This window comes from Bubalus bubalis, chromosome 4 (assembly GCF_019923935.1).
Source record: "Bubalus bubalis isolate 160015118507 breed Murrah chromosome 4, NDDB_SH_1, whole genome shotgun sequence".
NCBI classification, from domain to species: Eukaryota; Metazoa; Chordata; class Mammalia; order Artiodactyla; family Bovidae; genus Bubalus; species Bubalus bubalis.
This window is the reverse complement of record NC_059160.1, coordinates 143811533-143837726: the sequence shown is the minus strand read 5'-3', so window position 1 is coordinate 143837726 and position 26194 is coordinate 143811533. Positions and strand designations below refer to the sequence as shown.

Genomic DNA, 26194 nt, shown 5'->3' with positions numbered 1-26194 from the left:
AAGGTACCGCATTTTGTTTTTGGCTTACTGATATGTTTTCTAGAGCAATGTAGGAAACATGGCCCTTACTACAGAGAAGGGGAAACTGAAATGAGGCTCGGTGAGGCAAAGGACAAAGGAATTACGTCAGAGGCTCTGCATATTTGGGCAGTAGCTTTGGAAGGAGTCATGTTGAGGGGTCCCAGCAGCAAGCCTTACCTACTACAGTGAGCTCCAAGCTAAAGGAATTCTGCCCAGTTTTGTTGGTAGCAATGCAGGTGTAGGTCCCCGCGTCGCGTTGAGTGAGCGGGTCAATGAGCAGAGAGTGGACTCCGGTCTCCCTGACCAGCATCTTGTGGGAGGTGTCGGGGAGGACAGGCTGGCCATTGAGCAGCCACGTCAGCTCCGGGGGCGGTAAGCCACTCACCTAATAAACAAGAGGACAGCTGAGGCAAATGACAGACTGATGACAGGCAGATTTATTTGGTGGCTGACTTCTTCATCCTGATCTGGCACCACATAGATAGCGAGGGCATGTCAGTGGTGAGAAACCTCTCCATAAGGGCATCAGGACAAGAGGGATCTGGATGGATGGACGTGTGAATTTAAACTGTGTAGTATTTGGACCCCAGTTCAGGTAATGATTATATACTGGATTAAAATGAATAAGAATTAAAAAGCTAAATAGATAAAATAGGCCTGTAGCGTCAGTTTCAGAGATAATATATTGCTTACATACCTAACGACCAAGAGGTAGCCAAGAAAGGGGCAGACATTAAACCAGTGTTCTCAAAGCGGGCTGTGCGTTATCATCACATGGGAATATTTGCAAATCCTGATGCCCATTTACTATATTAAATCAGAATCTGTGGGGAGTGGACCCAGGCTGGGTTTCTTTTAGGATTTAGGGTGGAAGAAATTAACAGTCCATCCCAAATATTATTTAGGTTAACTAATTTGAGGGCAAGATCCACCTAGAGGAGTGGATTCTATAAATATTTAACCTTAAACCTTTATTAATTTGCATCTTAATCTCCACAGCATTCTGCAGCGTCAGGGCAGAAGGAGAACTTAAGTTTCTGTTCATACTGAGAACTATCCATATGCTGTTCAACTGAACCTAGTTTCCGGTGGAAAAGTTAGAATATATTATAGACTAGTTAAAGGTGATGGATGTTAGCTAGTATTAGAAACCAGCTTCTGTTTTCATAAACTACTTTGGAGCCAGTGACTATAATTTTTTCAGAGGCTGTACCTCATAGCAGTTCATTTCAAGGATGTAAAAATCATCCTTATGTCTTTATGGTAATAAAGACTTTTCAGGTACCATACGGAAGATGTCTGAACTACATCACCTCTTTGGTTGTCTTTTACAAACATAGAGTTAACTTGATATGATACTTTCATCTGGTATTAAATGCTCCAAAAGAACCTTACGGGTGGAAAAAAGTGGTCTCTTTCTGTCTTTGTTCCTCAGTCACCTTTCACCAAAAAAAAAACCCCCCAAACCAACTATAAAACAAATACAAACAAAAATAGGTGCATACAAACAAAAAAATACAAAATATGAACAGGTCTGGCGCCAAAGATGGTGCTAGAGGCTACCTTACAGTCCAGGCGGCAGAGGCGCCCCTCGTGAGCCACCATATCCCCAGGAGCCTGCAGGAAATGTGGTCGGAAAAAGCGTTCCTGTAGGGGCTCTTTGTCTCTTTCTTGCACTCGGGACCTTCCTCTAAAACAGCAAGCATGTTCAGGCATTAAACACTAGAAACCAATTCATAAACATATGACGTATAGGTATTTAGGCATGGCTATAGGGCTTGGAGAAAGATTTCTTTGGGGGGTGGGGGTAAGGGTTGCTGAACCATAAAGAAATAATAAGTAATAGCGTGGAGCTGATGTGAAAAGAGAAAGTATTAAGTATCTCACCACTGTAGGATTATCTTGTGAGATCTGTAATTAAATAAGCAGGCTTTAGCTTTTTTCTCTGTGAAGTCATTCTGGGTTTCTGGGTTAAGTGACTCAGCTCCCCTTGCCTTGGGTTTGGCCAGTTGTTCAAAAGTTTCAAAATAAACAAATAAATCAGTATTCAATCTGAACCTCAAATGAGAGCCAAAAGAGAAGTCCTGTTTTATTACTCAGAGCAAGGCAGCTGCAGTCCCTGTGTCTCTGAGTAATAAAATGTAACCCGGCTTATAAATTCTGCCAGACCATTAAAGATGATCATGAACCTGAATTGATTAAGACTGACCAACAGTAACAGCTGTTCTTGAAGAAGGGAAAAAAAAAAAAAAAACAAAACTGAAGAAGAAGGTATAGTTGTAACGGTAGTGAAATACTGTATCTGAAACATAGGTCACTATTTTTGTTTCTTTGGTAAGTCTAATTTAATTCATCCATGTCAGCAACTATGAAATGCTTTGCTAAGACTTTGTGGCACCATACGACTCAAGAGAAAGCCAGGCTTTCTCTTCTTAACATTAATAAAGTCAGAGAGGAGGAAAGTTAGTTGCTATGTTGGAGACAATTGTTATGTTGGAGATAATGACAACAAAAATCTTTTATTAGTATACATATACTCATTAACAGTTTCTGTTTTTTAAGAAAAAGGTAACTTAGTTCAGTCTGATTTATATATTATACGCACAGGTGCTAGGGATAGTTACAAATTTTGAACATTAAAAATGTGCTGTGAACCAATACTTTTCCAATTTAATACACTTGTGAATCACCTGGGGATCTTAGTAAAATGTACATTCTGATCAGTACGTCTGGGTGGGGCTTGGAATTCTGCACTTGGCAACAAGCTCCCAAGTGATGCCAATATTTCAGGTGGAGGACTACACTTTAGGTGACAGTTTATAGGCCCAATACTTCAGTGCTCATTGCAGCAGGTACATGCTTGGGAGGGGCTGGAGAAGTGAGGTTCTCACTGTCTTTACCTGTGAGACTGACCAGCAGCTGTTAGTCGATTTCGGATGGGCAAACCTTGTACCATCAAGTGACCAGAACAACTGATTCTCCCCTGAGAAACAGAAAATGAAGGAGATTAAAATAAAAAGAACTCCCTACTTTTTCAATATATATACGTTTTTCTGGACCAAAATGTTATTAGCTTTTGGCTATTACAAGTTTTTTGGAGGGGGGATAAAAACAATATAACTCTTTAAATTGCTGTTAACATTTCAGGGGAAAGGATTTTTAAGCATATTGTGATGCCTTTCATTTTTAAGATGAAAATGAACAGACACAAATGTAAAAAAATTGAGTTCTTATGCACTTAATATTATTTGCAGGCACATGCAGAGATCATGGCCAAGTGTTTTTATGCTTTCCTCAATAGAGATTATCTTCAAAACTAACATTTTAATAGGAGTTGGTGAGAGTAGAAATCATAGTTCTGTACCTCCTAGTCTCATAGTAGTTGGAAATATTTATTCTGCCATATTTTTGTCCAGTTTTATACTTATTTATTTATTTATTGGAGTATAATCACTTTACAATGTTCTGTTAGTTTCTGCTATACAACAATGTGAATCAGCTATGTATACATATTATGTATACATAATATGTATACATATTCTGCTAAGGGGGATTTTAAGTCCTGATCTCTTCAGAAAAGGAAAGTGAAATATTATGACTTTCCAACTTTTACCAAAAAAAGAAGAAAAAATTTTATGAGTGAGGGCTATTCACAAGTAATTTGCTTATTCTCTAAAGAACTAAACATAGCAAATCATTCTCTGACAGACTGATTTATTGACTCTTCCAGAGAGTCAATGAGTTGATAAACACAAGATGTACTCTAGAGGCCTGAGGCATGTCGTTAGTGAATAGATGGTACTAATGTCCTCTTCAAAGGCTGAAGAGTGGAGTGACCCATCAATGGCTGACTAGTCGTGTAAATTGTGATCCTGTGCTCCAGTTACACACAGTCTCAGCGCTCCTCATTCATTTTCCTCAGCAATCCTTAGTAACTTGCACTTCTCAAGGTTTATTCACAATGATATCCACTGCCCCTCCCTCAGATGCAGCACAGCGTGGAGCCCGCGCCTCCACCTGGGGGTTGGCGGCCATGATGGTGTAGTTGCCGTCGTCGTCACTGCGGGTGGAGCTAATGTGCAGAGAGCATGTCCCGTCTCCTGCTCGCTTCATTTTGAAGTGCTCATTTCTCTTTGAAATCTGCTTCCCGTCTTTGAACCAGTAAACCTGAAATGAACAATAGACAAGGAGACTATGCACACTTCTGTACATCTTTAGAGGATCCTGATATAAGGAGTAGGATAAGGATAAGGCCTGGATGGATTGCCATCTCGACAACTAGTAACCCATCCTTGACAAAACAGAGAAAAATTATCAGATGTATTACAATGACAGTATAATATGCGCCTCCACGTGTACATATAGAATATTTAAGTAAAAAATTACAAATAATTTAGGATGGAGAGAAAGCTTTTGATTATTTTTATTGTACTTTATAATTAAAAAGCCACCCTAAGGGCCAGGCAGGTCTTCAGAGGCAAAATAATGAAAACTGGGATAGCTCAAAACTTTTCCTGCTAGAAGTCCCAGATCTCAGGGCCTAGAATAGCTGACCTTACTTGAAAGGATAGTGTGGTGTGTTATACCAAGTGGAATGAGGCCAGGATTCACTTGCTGAATTCCTCATCTGACTAAAATTTAAGTCTACATAGTTTTCATGTTAAGTTCTACATGTATCAAGGGGTATCTCTGAAAGACAGGTGAGTTAAAGTATGGTAGCAGTTGACCTTCTCTGCATTTCCTGGTTACCAAACCATACATGCTAATGCCATGTTAATGTTTGTGAAAGCAGAGTGAAGAGATTCCCTGCTGTAGACATTCCGGGTGTAAATCCTCTCTCAGCTGACTGCCAGAAAATCTGGTGACTCATAAGATTTTTCACCAGCCAGTGATAACGATATGACATTTTCTGCATTTACCAACCTAATAGTAATGATACAAATATAGCTCGCTTTGTTTAACAGGTTGGCTGTGGATATTCAGTAGATATTAAATAGAAAAAAAAAAAGTATCAGATTGGTGAATTTGATAGTTGAGAGGATCAATAACCCCAAAGAGAGGATTGTGACTAAGAAAATTTATTTTCAACATTTACAAAAATTTTAACATGCCCATAAGTAATCTGATTTGTTTTCTGCCTACTTAATGATTCTATTCCTGACTGTATCTTTTTAGTCAGATTATCTGGCCTTTGTTAATTTTCTGGTATTGGTTTGTATTCTCTGTATAGATGTTTCACTACAGTCGGATAAGGCTTTCTTGAGGGCACTGAGTCTACAGATTTGTACTCTTGGTTGACTGACTGGCTGTTCATCTTCCCCTACCTTTGGGACAGGTATCCCAACAATTTTGCAGGTGAATGTCACTGGAGAGCCTTCGGTGACCCGGAAGTGCTTGAGTCTTTTGTCAAAGATGGGAGCTATACACTTGCCCGTGGGGATCTCATCATGTTGGATTTCATCATCTGATTCATCAACAGGGGTGCGTTCCAAGCGAAACTCTATTTCATTCATCAGCCTCTGCTCAAAGCTTGAGATTTTGTACTCCTGTCAAAATGACAAACATGTTTTAATGTCAGTTTCTGTGGGTGAGGAAGAACGTGTTCATCAGTATAATTTGAGGATGAAACTTTTGAAGATTCAAATGTTAGGTTCATATCATGGAACCTCCATAAACCAGGCACGTTCCATTTCCACTTCCTCACGATGGAGCACTGAGGGAGATTTGGGTCTCTACTGCAATCCCAAAATGTCCTGATTCCTCATGGAAGCAACCTAGACACCCATCAGCAGATGAATGGATAAGAAAGCTGTGGTACATATACACAATGGAGTATTACTCAGCCATTAAAAAGAATACATTTGAATCAGTTCTAATGAGGTGGATGAAACTGGAGCCTATTATACAGAGTGAAGTAAGCCAGAAAGAAAAACACCAATACAGTATACTAACACATATATATGGAATTTAGAAAGATGGTAACAATAACCCTGTGTACAAGACAGCAAAAGAGACACTGATGTATAGATCAGTCTTATGGACTCTGTGGGAGAGGGAGAGGGTGGGGAGATTTGGGAGAATGGCATTGAAACATGTATAATATCATGTATGAAACGAGTTGCCAGTCCAAGTTCGATGCACGATACTGGATGCTTGGGGCTGGTGCACTGGGATGACCCAGAGGGAGGGTATGGCGAGGGAGGAGGGAGGAGGGTTCAGGATGGGGAGCATGGGTATACCTGTGGCGGATTCATTTCAATGTTTGGCAAAACTAATACAATATTGTAAAGTTTAAAAATAAAATAAAATTAAAGTGCATGCCAAAAAAAAAAAAAAAAGTCCTGATTCCTCACCTTCATTATGGAGTCCCAGTAGAATCTTGTAGGGAATGGAATGAAGATGGAATGTAATTTCCGTTGCTACTAAAAGTGTCCATCTTGATATATAGAACTATCTATATGGTGTTTTGGCAAAACTATTCTGAACTGCATTCTAGTACTTGCCTACATCACCAACTTCCTGTCTCTACTGGGTTTTGCCATCAGAAAACCTGTGTTCATAAATCTCCATTGACCCCATGCTTGCCTTCACAGTATCTCTGCAGCCTTCACAACAAAACTATTTGAGATAATTTTCTCTCTTATAGCCTCATTCCCTTGTCACCTTTTCTTTCACTAACACACTCCAGTTAAGTTTGTGTTCTCACAGTTCTCCTGAGATTGCTGCTGTCACGGTCTTCTTATTTGCCAAATCCAGTTGTCACTTATCTGTTCTTGCCTTACCTGACTTCTGAGCAGCATTAACACAGATGACTACTTTCTCCATTAAAAAAAAAAATTATTTATTTATTTGGCTGTGCCAGGTCTTAGTTGCAGCAGGCAGGATCTGTGATCTTCGTTGTGGTAAGTGGGAGCTAGTTCCTTGACCAGGGATCGAACCCGGTCCCCTGCCTTGGGAACAAGAAGTCTTAACCTCTGGACTACCAAAGAAGTCCTAACCTCTGGACTACCAAAGAAGTCCTTACTTTCTCCTTTGTAAAACATTTTGTTGTTGTTGTTGATTTCCATGACACTGTATCGGTTTTCCTTCCCTTTCTCTAGCTGTTCCTTATCAGGTTCCTTTGCTAGCTCTTCCTTCTCTGTCCTAGATTGTCTCATCCAGTCTCACAGCTTTACCTGCCTTCAGTATGCTGATAACTCCACATCCATGTCTCTCAGTCTGGTCTCTCTCCAGAACTCATGTACCCAATGATCTACTCTATAGCATGAAAGTCATAAACCCACCAATTTATTCTGTGTCATGGCTTGGGTACCTCATGGACACTTCAAACGTAGCCTGGTCCAAACGGTACACACTTGGTTTCTGTTCCCCAGAGAATATACTCCTACCCTGCTCGTTTCCATTTTAGGAACCGGCACTACTATCCATCCACTTGGTTAAGTAGTTAAACTGGTGTTTCTCACATTAGCTATGGTGAAAACCAAATTTTAAAAATTGGTAGTTTTCAACCTGTTCTTCTTGTAAAATAAAAATGAATTACTAGAAAAATGAAATATTAAAAGCACGCAAGATTATGTTTGATAGACATAAAATTTATCTGTCAAATGCTATAGAAATTTCTTATTGGTTACTTTCAATTTCCATAGTTATCTCAAGGTGGAGAGATGACAGCTTGCAAATTGGCATAGGTTTCAGACCATGCTTTGAGTGCACCAGGTTAACTTAAATCTAGAACTTATCCTGGATTCTTGTCATTCCCTCTCCTGCCCTGTTCTATCAAGCTCAAATGTCACCTCCGTAAAACAGCCTTCCCAGGCATTTCATCTAAAGTAACTCCCTATTGTAATTCTCTACAGAGCATTTCTTGCTATCCAGTATTATTCTTTTTAAAAAACTTTTGAAAGATTTATTTTTATTTATTGATTTGGCTGTACCAGGGCTTAGTTGTGGCACCAGGGATCAGAACCTGGGCCCCCTGCATTGGGATCACAGCGTCTTAGTCACTGGACCACCAGGGAAGTCCCTCCAGTATTATTCTTGCTTGTTTGTTTATTGGTTAAATGATTGAATATCTCTAAGCATGTTAGCATCAAAAGAGCAGAATTCTTGTTTGTCTTGCTTCCAACGATGTCAACAGTACATATAATAGTGAGTGCCTGTCTCATGGCAGGTGCTCCTTGAGTACCCAAAGAACAGAAGAATACATGAGTGACACGGAGGCTGTCATTTGTTCCTGCACCACTGTATCCTTGAGGAATCCAGAGCCAGGGGCCTGGGGTGAGGGGGAGACCTTTGGTTAAACTTGTGACTCTAGTTAACCATAATTTTATGATTTAGGTAGGTTCCTTGCAGATGATACTAGCATGCCCCTGAAGTGAATTTGGGAGCACCAGGCTGATTTGCATCTGCCCTTATTCATAGGCAGAATAAGTGAGTTCAGGACTCATGAGATGTAATCTCAGGCTATTAAATCACATCACTCATGTCTTCTAGTTATTGTTTTATATATATCACTGCCTGAATTTGTGTAGAATTGGCACTTAGGAAACACAGAAACCAAATATTTCTTGGTTTTAATTTCTCAGAACCAATTTTAAATCTTTCTTCTCAGCCTCGTCTTAGACTGGCTAAACAAAATAAATCTACAGCAGCTCTTTCAGAGTAGGAAAAAATTATGATTCTCCAGTTAAGTGTATTCATTTTTCATCAGATAACTCAAACCAATTAAAGTAAAAGATTGTTCACTTCTAATTTGAAACCTAATTTAGTTTAAAAGTATTATGACTATTTTCTACATTTTGGGAGTTTTTTTTATAGTTAATACTTAAAACTTCCAGCTATCTACCTATTAGTTTGAACCATATGAAATTGCCATTTATTGAGGATTAAAAGTGGTAGAATATCAGCAATTTCAAATTATTCTCCCTAATACTATACAATGAGCATATTTTCCATAAATACCTTAACTAATCTTACAAATTTGAAATATTTCCTATTCTTCAAAATTTAAAAATTCCACAAGGAGTTCATTTTTCATCTTTGTTGAATTGCATTCATGCTCCCAAATAGGTATTATTTTTCCTTTTAACAGATATGTTTATTTTTTGGATGCTTAGGAATAAAACCAGTGAGTTATTTTATTCCCTTACTATGTGAGGTTGGTACTAAGTTGCTTTATTATTTTAAAAATAATAGTCAGATGAATGATTCTCATAGTTTGCAAACCTCACATGAGATCCTGGAGTTCAGGATAACCCAGGCTTTTTGTGAGGGTGTCAAGAGGTCTCAGGTTCTATGGCAGCTCATCTTGTTTTGTTTAAGTCCCCAGATGCCCAATCCATTCCATACCACCTGTAGCCACTATTTTAGTGGAGTCCTTGATCCAAGCTAAAGAACCTTCTCTGCAGCTTCTCCTACCACATAATGAGTGAGGGCTGGTCAGTTCCTGGCTTTCTATATTCAAAGTGTGAACTAATTTTCCCAAACAAGTATTATTGTGCATGGTGGTAAGTGTTGATTATGTGTATACTTCAGGGACAAATAGGTGATAGATAAGGCTTTTAGTACTTGCCTGAGAATATAAAAACTGCATTGTCTCCATGCATTCCAATCTTTAGGAACTTGATTTTACCCAGTTGGGACCTGATTTTATGGAATTTTTAATGTTTGAATTGATTTAACCAAAGGAACCATAGAAACAACATAATGAAAATATGCACATTTTGTTTTGCTATAAAAGTACACTTATTGGTTATATATTTACTATTTTACCAGTACTACAAATAGGGAGGTAATGAAAACAGATCACTCAGTGAGTTATCTAAAATATACTATTTGTTACTTTGTACTGAGGATACAGTTGTAACCAGATCTTAACTGTAAGTTTCTACTGAGGTAACAGAAATTTCAAAGCAAGTGTTCAAGGACAGGTTAGATAATTGAGATTCTTCATCAGAAATACAAAACAGTCAGGAAGGAGAAGATCCAGTGAGATGACTTTGGAGAGAGCTAATAATGTTTGTCTCATACCTCCAGTCCCAGAGTACCTGCGTTTCACCTCCAGGCTATTAAGGGAGATTAAATAGACCCATCTGTAGCACTTACTGTTCCTCCAGTGGGTTGGTATCTGACTCCTGCCTAAGGAATCTAGGGTGAGAAACAAGGTGGGTTATTGTTGGTGGGCAAGTGATGGCTGCTTTCAGTGGCCCACATGAAATCCTGCATGGTGTCAGGTCAGAGGACCTGTGATGATTCCTGTCATGCGCATGCGGACCACCTATGACAGAAAGCCAGCATGGGCTCAGCTTTTGTCCCCTTGTGGCTGGGAAAGGAAGAAGTCAGGAACAGCAGTTAGTGAAATGGGAGATGGAGGGAGCAAAAAAGAGAGAAGTTGGCCATACTTCCTTCCTAGTTTTAGATGTCCCCATTTGTAGGGGGTCCCTGGGTGTGGGGTGTTTGTGTGTGGGGTCTTATTCTTGAATAAGGGTTAGGGTGTTAGTTACTACAGGAATTGGACATTGCATGTTTCTGGATCAAGACCGTATTTTGCAACAAAGAAAACATAGAACCTTATGTGAACTAAAAGTGGTCAAAATACTTTTGCGATTACCTCATATTTGAGGTGGCCAGGAGCAGGAGAAGGATTACCCCACTGAATAAATTTAAAAGGAGAAAGGGAGAAAAAATAAAATTGCATTTAAGATACAATTGTTTAAAGTACCAGTTATATGATATATGAGTCACAGATGCACAACCAAATAAGAATACTGTAGGTCAAGGCGTTTCTATGAAAGATTTCATAAAATATTTGGGGAGTTGATTCTTAGGAAAAAGGAAACTATGCAACTGTGTGGCAGGAGTATGTGGCCTGTTTCTACAGCAGCATATATTTACAACTGGGATGTTTACAAAGATGCATACCATGTCCAAAGCAGGAATTGGTGTAGGGGTTTTTTTTTTTTTTTTTTTGAGGAGGGGAGGGGTGCTTTGCTCCTGAGAGTTGGTTATCCCAGGAATAACTACTCCTCTTATACATAAATCAAGGTTGTCATTCCAAATTGTGACCGATGAGATTCAGGTTTTCTAAGGACATTTGCAAATAAGCAATATGTTTAAGTTAAATTTGAATGTGCTTTCTGCACTGTTCTGCACAAAGGTTGTGCTACTGAGGCACTATGGGTGGCTGTGCACTTTGAATTTCCAGGACTGGATTCGTGCTGTGGTCTCCATTTTCCCTTGCCTTGTCCTCTTTGTGAGAAGAAGCAGGAGTTTCTGTGAAGTCTGCTTGTAGGTGATGTCTGTGCTCAAAGGAGAGAATATTTTTCTGTGTAAATCTGGTCTGTGTGGCCAGCAAGTCAATGACATATGGCCCATCCTTTCCAGGCTTATGTTAAAGACCTTAAGTGAAAATGAATTGCAGAGAATTTCAGTTGCTCTATGAAAGAAAATGAAAAGCCAAAATATTACTTCAGAAGAATATGCCACTTGAACATATAGGTTCTTTTTTTTTTTTCCTTTAAAGATAATCCTCTTAAGGCTGATAGTTTGACAACTTGAGGCATTTGGTTTCCAGCACACATCTGCAGAAATTTCCTTCAAATTGTCAGAGTGGTAGAGAGTACTTTCCTTCTGCTGAGAACCACACTGTCATGATATACTCTAATCAGATATGTCATTGCCAAGGTTCCGGATTTCCAAAACATGGGGCATGATCTGACACTCAGTGCCCTGAGCTGGGTTCTGAGTCTGGGCTTCGGGGCAAATAATCAAGTAGGATCAAACCAGCTGGAAGAGCCTGCTCAAAGGGCTCCCAACCAACTCTGGGTACAGTGTGTGCTAAAGGAAGTTGTATGCGTTAGAGAAGGTATTCTCCTTTGTTCCTGGGACAGCCCACAGTATGGGCCGCAGATCAAAGATTCCTAGATAAACTTTAACATACAGAGGATGTCTTCTTTTACCATGTATCTAATACTACATGCCACCTTCAATAGAAATAACCAGGCTTCATAGCCCCCCGCCCTGTCCTTACTGCCAGATTCTTAGAATACTGTAATAGGCACTGGTGGTACAGCATTCTATAAAACAGACTCTCCTGTGGAGGAGGCAGACCTCCTTTAAAAGTATTTAAAAATACTTTAAATCCAAATTTTGTCTTTAAGAATAAATAATCACTAAATGATTCACAGATTTACCCTTAAAGCTTCAGTTAATGCCAGAGCTTTGCTTAATTTTGCTATTTTTTAAAGTTTTCATCTCTTTAGTCAGTTGATTTGGAGAAGGCAATGGCACCCCACTCCAGTACTCTTGCCTGGAAAATCCCATGGATGGAGGAGCCTGGTAGGCTGCAGTCCATGGTGTTGCTAAGAGTCAGACACGACTGAGCGACTTCACTTTCACTTTTCACTTTCATGCATTGGAGAAGGAAATGGCAACCCACTCCAGTGTTCTTGCCTGGAGAATCCCAGGGATGGGGGAGCCTGGTGGGCTGCCGTCTATGGGGTCACTCAGAGTCGGATACGACTAAAGCGACTTAGCAGGAGCAGCAGCAGTAAGTTGATTAACATAGATTATTATCATGGTGGATAGTATCTATAATTAGGTATAATCAGAATCCCTGTAGTCAAGTGAGATATTTTCTATAGAGATGCAACAAATCCAAAATTTTCTCCTTGGTCAAAAGTTTCATTATCCTATCTGAAACTAATATACATCCCAGAGTTGTGACTTAATTCAACAGATATTCCCTGGGCACCTACTCTGGGCCAGACACAGCAGGGGTGCAGCAATGAGCAAGACCCTCCTCCCCCGACTCCAGCTCTCAGGGAGCTTGTGACTAGTACATCCTGGGTGAACCCACAGCAGATGACATGGGGACACTTCATTGTTCCATCACTCAGGGTCCTACCATGCCCACGGTGAAAAATGTAAGGCCAGTGACACATGGTACTCTTATTAGAAAAGAAATATATGGCAAGATTATTTATTTGTGCTCAAGGGAGAATTTTCATTAAGAATTCATGGTAAGAGATGAAAGAGGTAAGATTTAAATAGAAGAAATGACTAAGGCGGTTACAGAAGAAGGAGATTAGAGGAAAAAAAGGCAGAGCAAGAATTAGGTACTTATATTTTTTCCTCCTTGTCATACAGGGGAGTATCTGGGAGCCACACTTTTAAAAGCTTTCATTTGAAAAATGGGAGGGAGGATCAGAATAAAGAGATGGGGAGGTTTCCAGAGAAATAAGGTCAAGGATGAAAGTTGAAATAAGACATTAAATGTCTAAAGCTAATGTGGGAGTAAAAAAATAGATCATCTATATTCCCATGTACCTAGAATGCAGGTATAGACAGCTGTCAATACTCATGTTTCTTTATGATTCTTTTCCACTTTTTCTAAACAAACTTTCTTCTTAACTTCATCAGCGGGCCACAGCACATTTAGACAGTTCTTCGTGACTTTTCCCCTATTGTTTCCCAAGACAGCAGTGGACAAAACAGTATTGTAATATGGCCTCAAAACTTCCTCAGATCAACATCTACCAACCTAATGCAAGCATTCCATCTCAGATAGCTCCTTAGTTTCCTGAATTGCATTATGTAGCTTGGGTTTCCTTTCATTTCATTGGCACAGAATGCTGTGTAAGATCAATTCTGTAATTAACATACTGTAGTAACTCTAAGAAGAATAATCGTCAGAAGAAACTGACATGTGTCACAGTTTTCAGATGGGGAGGCTTGAGATACTTTTTGAGACTCCAAGTCCTGCTGTTAGCCTTGAATTTAATTCATGATGGAGGCTTAATAGAGTTCTACTGGATTTATAGCACTCTACTCATGGAAATTCATGTTTACATGTACTCACAGTTCAGATAAGAGAAAAACCCTACTTTCCCTTGAGCTGGGCAATGGACTAGCATGAATCTCCCTACAGAGTAACCATAAAGGTAAAACCAGACAGTCCCTGTGCTGACTTGGTATCATTTTTACAGGGTTCTAATCGCTCCCTGTCTGAGTTGTAAAAGACAGTCTGAACACAGCTCTGATGTCAGTGATACTTAGAAGGATTAACAACCACAACTGTGATGACAGTATTATAGGAAAACAAATCTGTGCTGGACAGAGCAATGTTTATGGGGTTTGGAGGTAATTGTCATAAAACTGCAAAAGACTGCAGAGGATCAGGGAAAATGTGTGAGTGTCTTGGAAACCAGGCCTCTGGTTCCTGTTCTACCACTGACCTGACAGTTTGACAACTGTGCCTCAGTTTCTCTATCTAGAAGATGGAAGAGAAGAATAGTTGCCTTGGTATTTGCCTCCCACATATGTATGAATTTGATGAAATGATATATGAAAAGTGTACTTGATTATGGCAAGCTTAAATATTTCCGATTGCTTCAAGTCAATAATTTAAAGTCAACTTTAAAAAACATTTTTAAGCATTATTTTGAGCATTTTAAAAAAGATATTACTTGATGTGAACCATTTTTAAAGTCTTTATTGAATTTGTTGCAATATTGCCCGTTTCATGTTTTGGTTTCTTGGCCCCGAGGCATGTGAATCTCCCCTACCAGGGACTGAACCCACACCCCCTGCATTGGAAGGCAAAGTCTTAACCATTGGACCACCAGGGAAGTTCCAATTTTGAGTACTTGTAAACACTATATTCAAAAGAATCCACTCAGTAAGAATTTCCCAACATATAATACACTAGTAAAATACTGTATATCAGTGGCTCCACTGGAAGTAAGATTTAAAAACATGAAGGAAAGCAGCATATGGTCAGGGGAGTGTCGAACCTTGTTTCCAGGGTCACTTATATCACAGACTGCACAATATTTGACATACAGTTTTCCTAAAATTTTATGTTCTATTTCAAAATCGATTTTAATCAGTTTCTACCTGAGGAAATAAACCAAGAGTTAAATTATTAAAATATATATCTGCATTTAAAAAATAATCACTGTACAGAAAGCAAAGATAAATGGCTCAGGACTTCCCTGGCGATCTAGTGGTTTAAACACCATGCTTCCACTACAGGGGGCATGGGTTTGATTCTTGATCAGGGAACTAAGATCCTGCATGCTATGTGGCACAGACGAAAAAGAAAAACTAGTTCAAATAATCAAATTTCATATAATGCTTGCATATGACTTTCCTTTTTCTCCTCCAGTGTAAACTAGAAAGCAGGGGGTTGTACAGGTTGAACCACAGGATATTGGCTAATGGCTGTTTCACACAAACTTTAACCTAATGTAAAGATTGAGAAGAACTGGTGAGCAATCCCCAGGCACATTAGGGTTGAAGGAATCAGATAAGAGACAGCTTGGAAATCCAGAGTTCCTTCAAGTCCAGATCACCTCAAGGCTCAGATATTGAAATGTCTCAAAGATGTGATGGTGTTTGCCAATACTGAGCAGAGGATTGCTGGAATGGAAAGCAGACTATCCAGTCCCTCTCCTTAACCTACTCTATTCTAGGTAAACGCATGTAAACAAGTAAACTGAATTAGCTATTGGGCTAATCAAGAACTGTGGATCCATGTGGACAAGTTTCCTGTGCAAACCATGGTCAGCCTGGACTCTTGCCTTCCAAAGCTGCAGTGTCAGTTTCACTGAGGTCAGGTGACCTAAAGACTGAATTAAGCAAACTTATATTCCCTACAATGAAATTCCAATAAATCATCTGAACCCAACAGTCTTACCTGCTGGTTTGATCTGACATCACTGAAATTCATCTTTTTTCCCAAGTCTAGAATCACCGCATTCTTAGTTTCACGGATGTAATCATCATTCACTGGGTGGGAAGACTTTGTATTTTTCTTCATTAGTCCCTGGGATGGCCTGTAAAATTAATTCACCCCTAAGTCACTCATGAAAAGCCCTGGTCAGGGTACAAAGGCCTAGGAATCAGAGTGGTTGGAATGACAACCATACACCAGGAGTCATGAAGCACTTATGTAGGGCATCTTGCGTGCAAAAGTTGAGCACTGAGCAAAGAATCTGTGTATAGAGGTGTTTTCAGTATTTAAGTTATAAAAATATATTTAAAATGCATGCATGCTAAGTCACTTCAGTCATGTCTGATTCTTTGTGACCCCATAGACTGTAGCCCTCCAGGCTCTTCTGTCCATGGGATTCTCCAGGCAGGAATACTTGAGTGGGTTGCCATGCCCTCTTCCAGGGGATCTTCCCAACCTGGGTCTCCTGCATTCATGTGGATTCTTTACCATCTGAGCCACCAGGGAAGCCCATATTTAAAATAATCACTTACTTTTGTCCTAAGGTGTTCAATATCCATTTTGTCTATGAGATAGGATTATAAAGGATAAATGATAGTGATAATATAGGATAAATAATAGTGATAACTGAGAGGCCTATCCTAGACTAAGCTATTCTTATGCAGACTCCTTCTTAAATGACATCTTTTAAATCAAGAAACCTCAATGAGGGACTTCCCTGGTGGTCCACTTGTTAAGACTTAACCTTCCAATTCAGGAGGTGGGGGTTCAATCCCTGGTCAGAGAGCTAAGGTCCCACATGCCTTTTGGCCAAAAACCCAAAACATAAAACAGAAGCAATGTTGTAACAAATTCAATAAAGACTCAAATCTCAGAGATACTTACATGGATGGTGCGCTTTTAGGCAGCCCCATGGCATTGGTGGGTGGGATGGCAGGGAGAGAAGGCAGAACGGAACTGAGGAAAGCCACTGGGTTCTGAATCCGGCCAGTGGGAGAGACAGGAGCTGGGGACACACAGCGGGGCTGAAACTGGTTTCCGCTGGAGATGGAAAACGTGAGTGGCGATTGCGCTGGCTCTGTTGGAGCTGGAGTGGGGAGCAGCTCATTTTGGATGGAGGCCCCTCCTAGAGATTTGGTTTGAGCCGAGGGGTGAGTAACTAAGAGGCTTTCTTTGCTCACTGTCCTCTGCATGGCTTGAGGAGTGCTGCTCAGGGTGAACACTGGAGAGCTGGAAGGGGACACGGAGGCCACAGTGGTACTTGTAGAGGGGAAGAAGTGCTTTGGCCGGGCCAAGCTGAATGTCTGTGATGGAGAGGCCTTCGCATGCTTGCTGGACACTGTCACTGCTGGAACAGTAGTGGAGTTCAAAACACTCATGTTGAAAGGAAACTCCTTAGGAGATGAAGGAGATGGGTTTTGCAAATGCTGTTGTTCCAGTAAAACTTGGTTGTGAAGCTGTTGTAGCTGACTGGAGTCGCTGCACACAAAACAAGAGTCGGGGGAGAGAAGAGAAACTGTCACCATCGCCTCACCCGTCAGAAAGTGTCCAGACAGGCTCTTTATTGTTGGGTTGGTCAAAAAGTTCTTTCAGAAATCAGAATGAACTTTTTGGTCAACCCAGTATCTGCTAAAAAGGCACAGCCAGAGCGGCCAGCAATCAGCCAGTTTCTTGTGAGCTCTCTCCTTCTTTCCAGATCTGTTTGATTGCCAGGAAGAAGGGAAAGGCCACCACAATGCACAACTCCATGAGGCATCATTTATTGACATTTTGTGCTTTGTGTTGTGACCCTGGTGTTGGGCAACACAGCAGCCCCATTTTAGAATGTTTATAAATTAGGAAGAAGAAATAGAAACAATGGCCCTCTTGTTGGGAATGCTTAAAGTTCCAAGATGATTAGATAGTATCTGGGTTAGGGGTAGGCCATGAAATTAAAAGACGCTCCTTGGAAGGAAAGTTATGACCAACCTAGACAGCATATTAAAAAAGCAGAGACATTACTTTACCAACAAAGGTCTGTCTAGTCAAAGCTATGGTTTTTCTGGTAGTCATGTATGGATGTGAGAGTTGGACTACAAAGAAAGCTGAGCACCGAAGAATTGATGCTTCTGAACTGTGATGCTGGAGAAGACTCTTGAGAGTCCCTTGGACTGCAAGGAGATCCAACCAGTCCATCCTAAAGGAAATCAGCCCTGAATGTTCATTGGAGGGACTGATGCTGAAACTCCAATACTTTGGCCACCTGATGGGAAGAACTGACTCATCTGAAAAGACCCTGATGCTGGGAAAGATTGAAGGCAAGAGGAGAAGGGGACGACAGAGGATGAGACGGCTGGATGACATCATCGAGTCGATGGACGTGAGTTTGAGTAAATTCTGGGAGTTGGTGATGGACAGGGAGGCCTGGTGTGCTGCAGTCCATGGGGTTGCAAAGACTCAGACACGACTCAGTGACTGAACTGAACTGAACTAGGGTTAGGGTTAGGGTTGGGCTCCTGGACAGAAGGTGTTGAGCTACACACTGATGTTAGCTACTAACACTAAAGAGGGCTGAGTTCCCCACAAAATGTGCTGGATTCATCACTCTGCCTCATTTTAGAGCAAACCTTAGCAAAGCAGCTGGATATGTCTTGGTGTTTCTCATCCTCTTCTAACAACAAAGCTTTAAAGATAAGGTAACCATATGTTTCAATGCATTCTAGACCATCCTCCTTTATGCCTGTTTTCCTGCCATAATTACTGCTGGTGCTCTTTTGCTCTCAAAAATGTCATGGTTTCAATGCTAGATTATATGGTCACCATAATTATAAATGTTGCCTTAGACTTGGCTTGTGCCTAAAAAAAGGAAGATGATCAAGCTGGGAGCACTTTCTCTATTTAAAGGAATCTGACTCACAGAATCGTATGATTTGCCTTAAGTCCCACAGTCTAACACTTTCTCTTAAAATAGTTAATTATTTTTTAATAAAGAAAATGGAAAATGTCTAAATACTATGCTGCTGCTGCTAAGTCGCTTCAGTCATGTCCGACTCTGTGCGACCCCATGGACTGCAGCCTACCAGGCTTCTCTGTGCATGGGATTCTCCAGGCAAGAACACTGGAGTGGGTTGCCATTTCCTTCTCCAATGCAGGAAAGTGAAAAGTGAGAGTGAAGTCACTCAGTTGTGTCTGACTTTTAGCAACCCCACGGACTGCAGCCAACCAGGCTCCTCCATCCATGGGATTTTCCAGGCAAGAGCACTGGAGTGGGGTGCCATTGCCTTCTCCACTAAATACTATATATGCATCAAATTGTCAGGGCTGTCAAGTTTTGCTGTTTAGGAGACTCTCCTCTTGAGAAAATAACCATAGGAGGAGCCACAAGTGAGCCCACAGTGCTTCAACCACCATGGTTTTATGTTCTCTGAAAGTATACCTGGAACATAGAAGATGATCTGCTGAACATGAGATCTATTAAAAATGAAAGGTTCTACATTTTCATACCATTGGGAAAGTCAACACCAACAATATCAAGTCAGGGGCTTCTCTGGAGGCTCAGTGGTAAAGAATCCTCCTGCTGATGCAGGAACCATGGATTCGATCTCTGATCTGGGAGGATTCCATATGCTGTGGAGCAACTAAACTCGTGGGCAACAACTATTGAGCCTGTGCTCTGGACCCTGGAGCTACAACTGCTGCAGCCTGTGTGTCCTAGGGCCGGTGCTCTGCACCACCAACAAAAGCCCCACCCGCACCCCTCCCGCAATGAGAAGCCTGCGCAGGGCAACCAGAGAAAAGCCTGCACGGTAGCGAAGACCCAGTACAATAAAAACTAAATAATAAATAAAACTATACATTTTTTTTAAAAGATTGAGTCAGAAGGCTCTCCAAACCTTGATTTAAAAAAAATCATTGGAGTTTAAGGCATTTTTCCTTCCCTTCGTTGACATTTTTGATACACAATATACGGAAAAGTAACTTCACAAAGTAGAGACCAATCTCTACTTTCGTTAAAGTACTTTCTCCTGCCAAATGCTACATACTGTATGATCCTTTGTTAAACTATGAAAACTCTCATCTTGGATTAAACTAAGAATTTAGAAGTACTAGCCCCACTTGGCAGAGTAACTTTCTTCCCCCCTTTTAGAAGTAAGTATTTAAGCTGAGAGAATAAAATTAATTAAACCTTTTCATTTTATTTAGCAATCAAGAGAAGTAGAAATATCTTTCTTGGATATCCTTAGAAAAATATACACAATTAACATTATTTCTGCTGGTGTTAACTTTCCCAATGGCATGAAAATATAAGATCTTTACAATTTTAATGGATCTCATATTTGGCAGGTCCCATTCTGTGAGTGCTATAGTATAAAGACAATGTTGTGTGCTTTTTAGGACAGATTTGTATTGTATTCTTGAGTAAATTTTAATCTGATGATGATGCAGAAATATTTTCTTGTGGTTTGGAAGTATAAAAAGTAGTATATGAAAACTAAGTCATCTTAGAAAGCTAGGGATGAAAAAAAGGGGCCAGGAAGTCACTTGATACTGATTGATTCTGATTTTCTTTTAGCTCCCATTGAATGAAAACCAAGAACTAGCTTTTAACTTTAAGTCAGACTTTAAATAGCATCTTGGCCCTTATAATTTAATGCAGTATATTGGAGGGTCACAAACCTTAAACATAATGATATATGAGATACAGCATCAAATTGTTTTGATTAAGATTCTGGAAGAATTCATTTGAGAATAATGTATCTTTTTGATTGATAGGCTTCCCTGATGGCTCAGATGATAAAGAATCTGCTGCAATGCAGGAGACCTGGGTTTGATCCCTGGGTCAGGAAGGTCCCCTGGAGAAGGGAATTGCAACCCACTCCAGTATTTTTGCCTGGAGAATCCCATGGACAGAGGAGCCTGGAGGGCTACAGTCCATGGTGTCACAAAGAGTTGAACATGACTTTTTTTCTCCAAATGTTACTAAGCTCTATCTTGTTTCAGAAGGGATTTAAAACACCTGTTTCAATTTGCTTATTCATTACAACAGGGCAAGGTGTCAATTCTAGTAGTCAACAAACTTTTATTGAATCTTCTCTATGTTTACTTTGCTAAGTGCTATAGGATATACAAATATGCCTCAGATAGTATGAACTATTCAGGGCTTAAAAAAATCTTTCTATATATGCATGTAACACAAATAACAAGTGGTTATTTACATATAACATATTTGTTGTTGTCATTCAATTCAGTTATAGAATTTACTATTTAATAATGATACACATTGCAGTGAAAGAAGAAAGGAAGAGTTGATTACAAAGCACACAAAACCCTAAACCTTTCTAATTCAAAATAACAGCCTATCATAAATTGCTATACACTCAGCTGTTTACATCTTGTTGCTGTGAGGATTTCTGAAATCAGGGTTATACCCAAGCTTTCTTTCTGTAGATTATCAACTCTCTCGGGTTATCTGAAAATATGTTTTCTTTTGTCACAACTTAGTTAAAGCATAATGCTCAAGAATATGGCCTCCGCAGAAAGACTTAGATCCTAATCCTGGCTCTGCCACTGATTATGTGTGTGGTTTGGGGTGGTTTCTAGGTTTTTTCCGACCCCGATTTCTTCATAAGTAAAATAGGAGTAAGTAATTTCTCTTCACATTGTTGTGAGAATTGGTAGATGAATCACCTAAATCAGTTGAGTGATCAACAGATTGTGGCTATTATATTTTTCAGTTTCTGAACTACAGATACCAATTTTAAGATTTGTAAGAATGAACATGGGTTTCAAAAATGTTAAGGTTGCTTCTTATTGTGGTTCTGGAATATGAAAGAATTTCTTAGGGATTTTAAGTGGTTGAGATAAAATGTCAAGGCTTCATGATAAGCACTGCAGAACAAACTTGGGCTATTGTATCAAGTACCTTTGACAGCAGTTTTGGCGACAACAATTGGGGCGGTGTGCTCTGGAGCCAGCTCTCATTGGCTCTGGAGAGAAGATTGTGCACACCTCATCCCAATTCCCAGTTCAACAATCTTTCTTTAGTAACTTGAAATCATCCCTGGTGGGAGGAAATTGGCAAGTGCTGCAAGTCAGGGCTTCCCTGCCTCTGTTCGTAATTAAAACATTTGCCAGTGCACCACTGATTAAGATAACTAATTCTGGGTAAATGTGTCCTTGCAATCAGATTTAGCTGTGGTTTTAGCAGTGGTAGTCATGCTGGCTGTGCAGAGAGCATAAAAGGCAAAGAAACCTCACTAATTTAGGCACCACTGGCTAGAGAGTCAATTGGCTTGGGAAAGGATCCAGGCATAGTTTTTAAGTGTAGGTGAATTGTATTTAAACTTCAGCGAGCTTCAGAATCCTGTTGGGCTTGTTAAAAAGATAGATTTCTGGGTCCCACGCCCGGGGCTTCTGGTTCAGTAGGTCTTAGTGGAATACTAGAGCTTGTAGTATTTCTATCAGGCCCCAAGGGGATGCCAGTGCTTTGAATAGTGGGCCTCTAGGTGATTCTTGCCTGCATCCAAGACTGAGAACCACTGCTCTAGAGAAACACTTGTCTCCAAAGCATACGTTTTCCCAGTACATTCTCATCTTGTCTCTGACATTTTATCCACTTTAAATGTTTATTCTTGTTTTTCTGGCCATGGAGGAATGTGTGTATGGGGCTGGGTAGGGTGACAAAGGGTTGTAAGTCAGGTTCACCAACTTTGACACTCGTAGTTTCCAACTGGCTGTACCTAAGAATAATCTGTGGAGAGATTATGATTCAGCTGGGGTGCAAGGCATAAATATTTTTCAGAAGCTCTACATTTTATTCTAGGGTATAGCCAGGATGAAGAATCACTTCTTTAGATAACTTAATATTCAAGTTGAAATTTTCGAAGTCTAAATTATCTAGGTTTTGATGACAGTGTTTAAAAATGACAGCTTCCCTTTGAAGTTTTAAGATCTATAAGAATTCTATTTTCTATATGAATGGCAAATTGAAGAACAAGCAGAAAATGGTATCAAGATTACTGAGTCAATATGTTTTAATGTAAAACCTAAAAGATTAACATCAATAAGGTTAAAACCAGTAAGAAAGTGTGTAAACACGTGGATTCACAAAGGGAGTATGTGTGTGTTTGAGAGAGAGAGAGGGAGGAAGGAAAAACGGAGGAAGCGGGGAGCATCCACATGCATATTCTTGTCTCTAATACAAAATTTAAGGAAGGCAAAAACATATTAAAGAATTATATAGTGCTGAGGACTGGATTTTTAGAGGGCGTCACTATATAACTTAGTAGAATTTGTATATTCATTGAAAATTTCATGTGGTAGCTACTGCTGGCTGACTGCTTAATTCTCCCCTTTGTAAAGGGACTCGATTTTACTCATGGAGCCAACCTGTGCAGCTAAAGACTACACCTCCCAGCTTCCTTTATTGTTAGTATGCCATGTGACTAAGTTCTGGCCAGTGAAATATAAGTAGATGATGTGGAGTGAGTCCTTAGAAGACTCCTTTAAAAGACAGTAATATCACGACTTCTACCCATTTGTTCTTTCTGCTGCTTGAAACACAGACGTGATGACTAGACCACTATCATCCATCTTGGACCATAAAGGTATTTGGAGAAGAAGCCAGTGCCATTTCTACAGAGCCCTGATAACAGCCCCAGCAGCCCCTCTAATTCCTTTATTTCATAGAAAAATAAACCCTCATGTATTTAACTCACTGTTACTTTGGACTTTCTGCAACATGAAGGTAAATCTAATGGTAAGAGGAGGCTCTACAAAATGGCAAATGGATTGTCTGGGGTTACCTGTTCCCACAACTCGCTTCTTTGAGAATTGCCTTCACACACAGTTGTGATTTGATCCATTTGGCTCTTCTTCCCTCTAAACCTAAATCCTCTGCACCTGACAAGGATGGGCTGATTGGTGTTTGGAATGGAGCTGCTGAGAATGATGTAGTTAGCAGTGAAAACAAAGTGAAAGTGAAAGTCCCTCAGTGGTGTCCGACTCTTTGCGACCTCATGGACTATAGAGTCCATGGAATTCTCCAGGCCAGAATACTGGAGTGGGTAGCCTTTCCGTTCTCCAGGGGATCTTCCCAACGCCCCAAGATCAAACCCAGGTCTCCTGCATTGTAGGCAGATTCTTTACCAGCTGAGCCACAAGGGAAGCCCAGTTAACAGTGGAACTTGACACAAATCGTGAAAGGACATGTCATTATGGGCCAGATATGAGCTGATGAGGCTTCCAAGAGAGAAGACTGCAAACAGGAAGCAAGGGGGTGCTTAGGACGGAGCATGAACAGCAGATAGAAGCTGGACTGACCATGTATATGATCCTAGCTCCTAATGAGAGAGTCAGTTCCTAGGCAGGTTGATAAGAAGTCCGGGGTCCCTGAGGAGGAGGGAGAGGGATCTAGGGCTCTTGAGGAGGAGATAGGGGTCTGGAATTCTCAAGGAGGAAAAAGGGACAAATGTCTTTTTTTCCCTCTACATTCCTTAGTTTTAGTCTCATAAAATATTTGTTTCTTTAAGCCCAGAACTGATGATTACACAACAAAGAACTCAGTTTAAACTCTGTACTAAGGATTATATAACAACAATGTGTCCTGTTTGAGGAGAGTTTCTCCTTGAAAACCTTCTGACTAATCCTGTTATTTTAGAATGTTTATCGTGGGAGTGGGCCTAGTAAGATCTTTACAACTTTGAGACATTCTTTTGATTTACTATAATAACCAATTGGAAAAGTATATAACACCCTTGCTAACACTAGCGAGGGGGGCACTCTCCGTCTCCCTTCTGATGTCTATGTCAGAAGCTTTCTCTGTCCCTTTTTCACTTTAATAAAACCCTGCTACACGAAAGCTCTTGAGTGATCAAGCCTGGTCCCTGGTCCCAAAGCTAAATCTTCTTCGGAGATCACGAATCCGACATTGTTCGCCGTAAGCTATCACTACCTCCCTACTCTCCTTCTCTGCGCAGGGCCTGGCTGTGTTTTGTTTCCCATTCCTGCTTATATCCCTACAATAACCTCTTCCCTTCTTTTTACTTCAAGTAATTCGTGTTTCCTGTGACTGGCAGAACTTTGAGGGGACAGAAGTTTAATTTATATGCAGAGTACATCATGAGAAACACTGGGCTGGATGAAGCACAAGCTGGAATCAAGATTACAGGGAGAAATATCAATAGCCTCAGATATGCAGATGACACCGCCCTAATGGCAGAAAGTGAAGAACCACTAAAGAACCTCTTGATGAAAGCGTAAGAGGAGAGTACAAAAAGTTGGCTTAAAGCTCAACATTCAGAAAACTAAGATCATGGCATCTAGTCCCATCACTTCATGGCAAATAGATGGGGAAACAGTGACAGACTTTATTTTTGGGGGCCCCAAAACCACTGAAGATGGTGACTGCAGCCATAAAATTAAAAGACACTTGCTCCTTGGAAGAAAAGCTATGACCAACCTAGACAACCTATTAAAAAGCAGAGACGTTACTTGGCCAACAAATGTCCGTCTAGTCAAAGCTATGGTTTCTCCAGTAGTCATGTATGGAGGTGAGAGTTGGACTATAAAGAAAGCTGAGCACCGAAGAATTGATGCTTTTGAACTGTGATGCTGGAGAAGACTCTTGAGGATCCTTTGGACTGCAAGGAGAACCAACCAGTCCATCCTAAAGGCAATCAATCCTGAATGTTCATTGGAGGGACTGATGCTGATGCTGAAACTCCAATACTTTGGCCACCTGATGGGAAGCATTGACTCATTTGAAAAGACCCTGATGCTGGGAAAGACTGAAGGCAGGAGGAGAAGGGGACGACAGAGGATGAGATGGTTGGATGGCATCACCGACTCAATGGACACAAGTTTGAGTAAATTCTAGGAGTTGCTGATGGACAAGGAGGCCTGGTGTGCTGCAGTCCATGGGGTCACAAAGAGTCAGACAAGACAGAGTGACTAAACTGAAGTATTTCTGGGTGTGACTTGTATGTTTTGTAACATTTAATTTTATGCCCAGAATTTGTGTGTAGGGAGAAAAATATAAAACTAAGCAACATGAGCTGCTTCCAGTGAGTACCTTGTGGTCAGCACCAAGGAACACATGATGGGAGTCCTATTACTGTAGATTTCATTGTTGATATTTAAAGGTCTATGTGCTTATCAATGTAATTTTATCACTTTGATGTGTGGATCAAACAGAACATAATAGTACTATCACATTCAATGTTTGCTTTACTGTGGATGCACATTAAATATTGCAACAGGATGCTGATAGAAGCTCTGAAGAGGGTTTGGGCCACAAGTGCATCAGATTCAGAGGTGCCTGAATTTTTATGACTTCTTTCATCCTATTACATTTATATGAAGCCTACTGTGGTTACCACAGCATATCTAGCCATACCAAGGAACTATCTGAAAAACAGTTGATATCTTTTCTATAATGAGTATAAAAACTTAAGCTGAAGT

General features: G+C 40.3%; 2 protein-coding genes across 16 annotated transcripts in view; one reads left to right on the top strand and one right to left on the bottom strand.

The window, feature by feature from the left end:
- The window catches only part of MYPN (myopalladin), a 107695-nt gene that overhangs the window by 9877 nt on the left and 71624 nt on the right, over positions 1-26194 (bottom strand). For all 3 annotated transcript variants that reach the window (XM_044942179.2, XM_044942178.2, XM_006070267.4), the window contains 7 exons: positions 16640-17233; positions 15719-15857; positions 5346-5567; positions 4039-4188; positions 2922-3004; positions 1585-1711; positions 199-406 (listed from right to left, as the gene is read on the bottom strand). In XM_044942179.2, the coding sequence (XP_044798114.2) occupies positions 199-406; positions 1585-1711; positions 2922-3004; positions 4039-4188; positions 5346-5567; positions 15719-15857; positions 16640-17233 (1523 nt within the window). The remainder of the gene's footprint in view (positions 1-198; positions 407-1584; positions 1712-2921; positions 3005-4038; positions 4189-5345; positions 5568-15718; positions 15858-16639; positions 17234-26194) is intronic.
- ATOH7 (atonal bHLH transcription factor 7) overlaps positions 1-26194 on the top strand; it is a 104132-nt gene that overhangs the window by 41298 nt on the left and 36640 nt on the right. For 8 of the 13 annotated variants that reach the window (XR_006550814.2, XR_006550821.2, XR_006550818.2 and 5 more), the window contains one exon: positions 5357-5492. The exons of 4 other annotated variants lie outside the window; for them this stretch is intronic. The gene's annotated coding sequence lies outside the window, so the exon portion shown is untranslated. Of the gene's footprint in view, positions 1-5356; positions 5493-26194 lie in introns of those variants that run through there. One more of the 13 variants, XR_006550824.2, reaches the window with a different exon arrangement.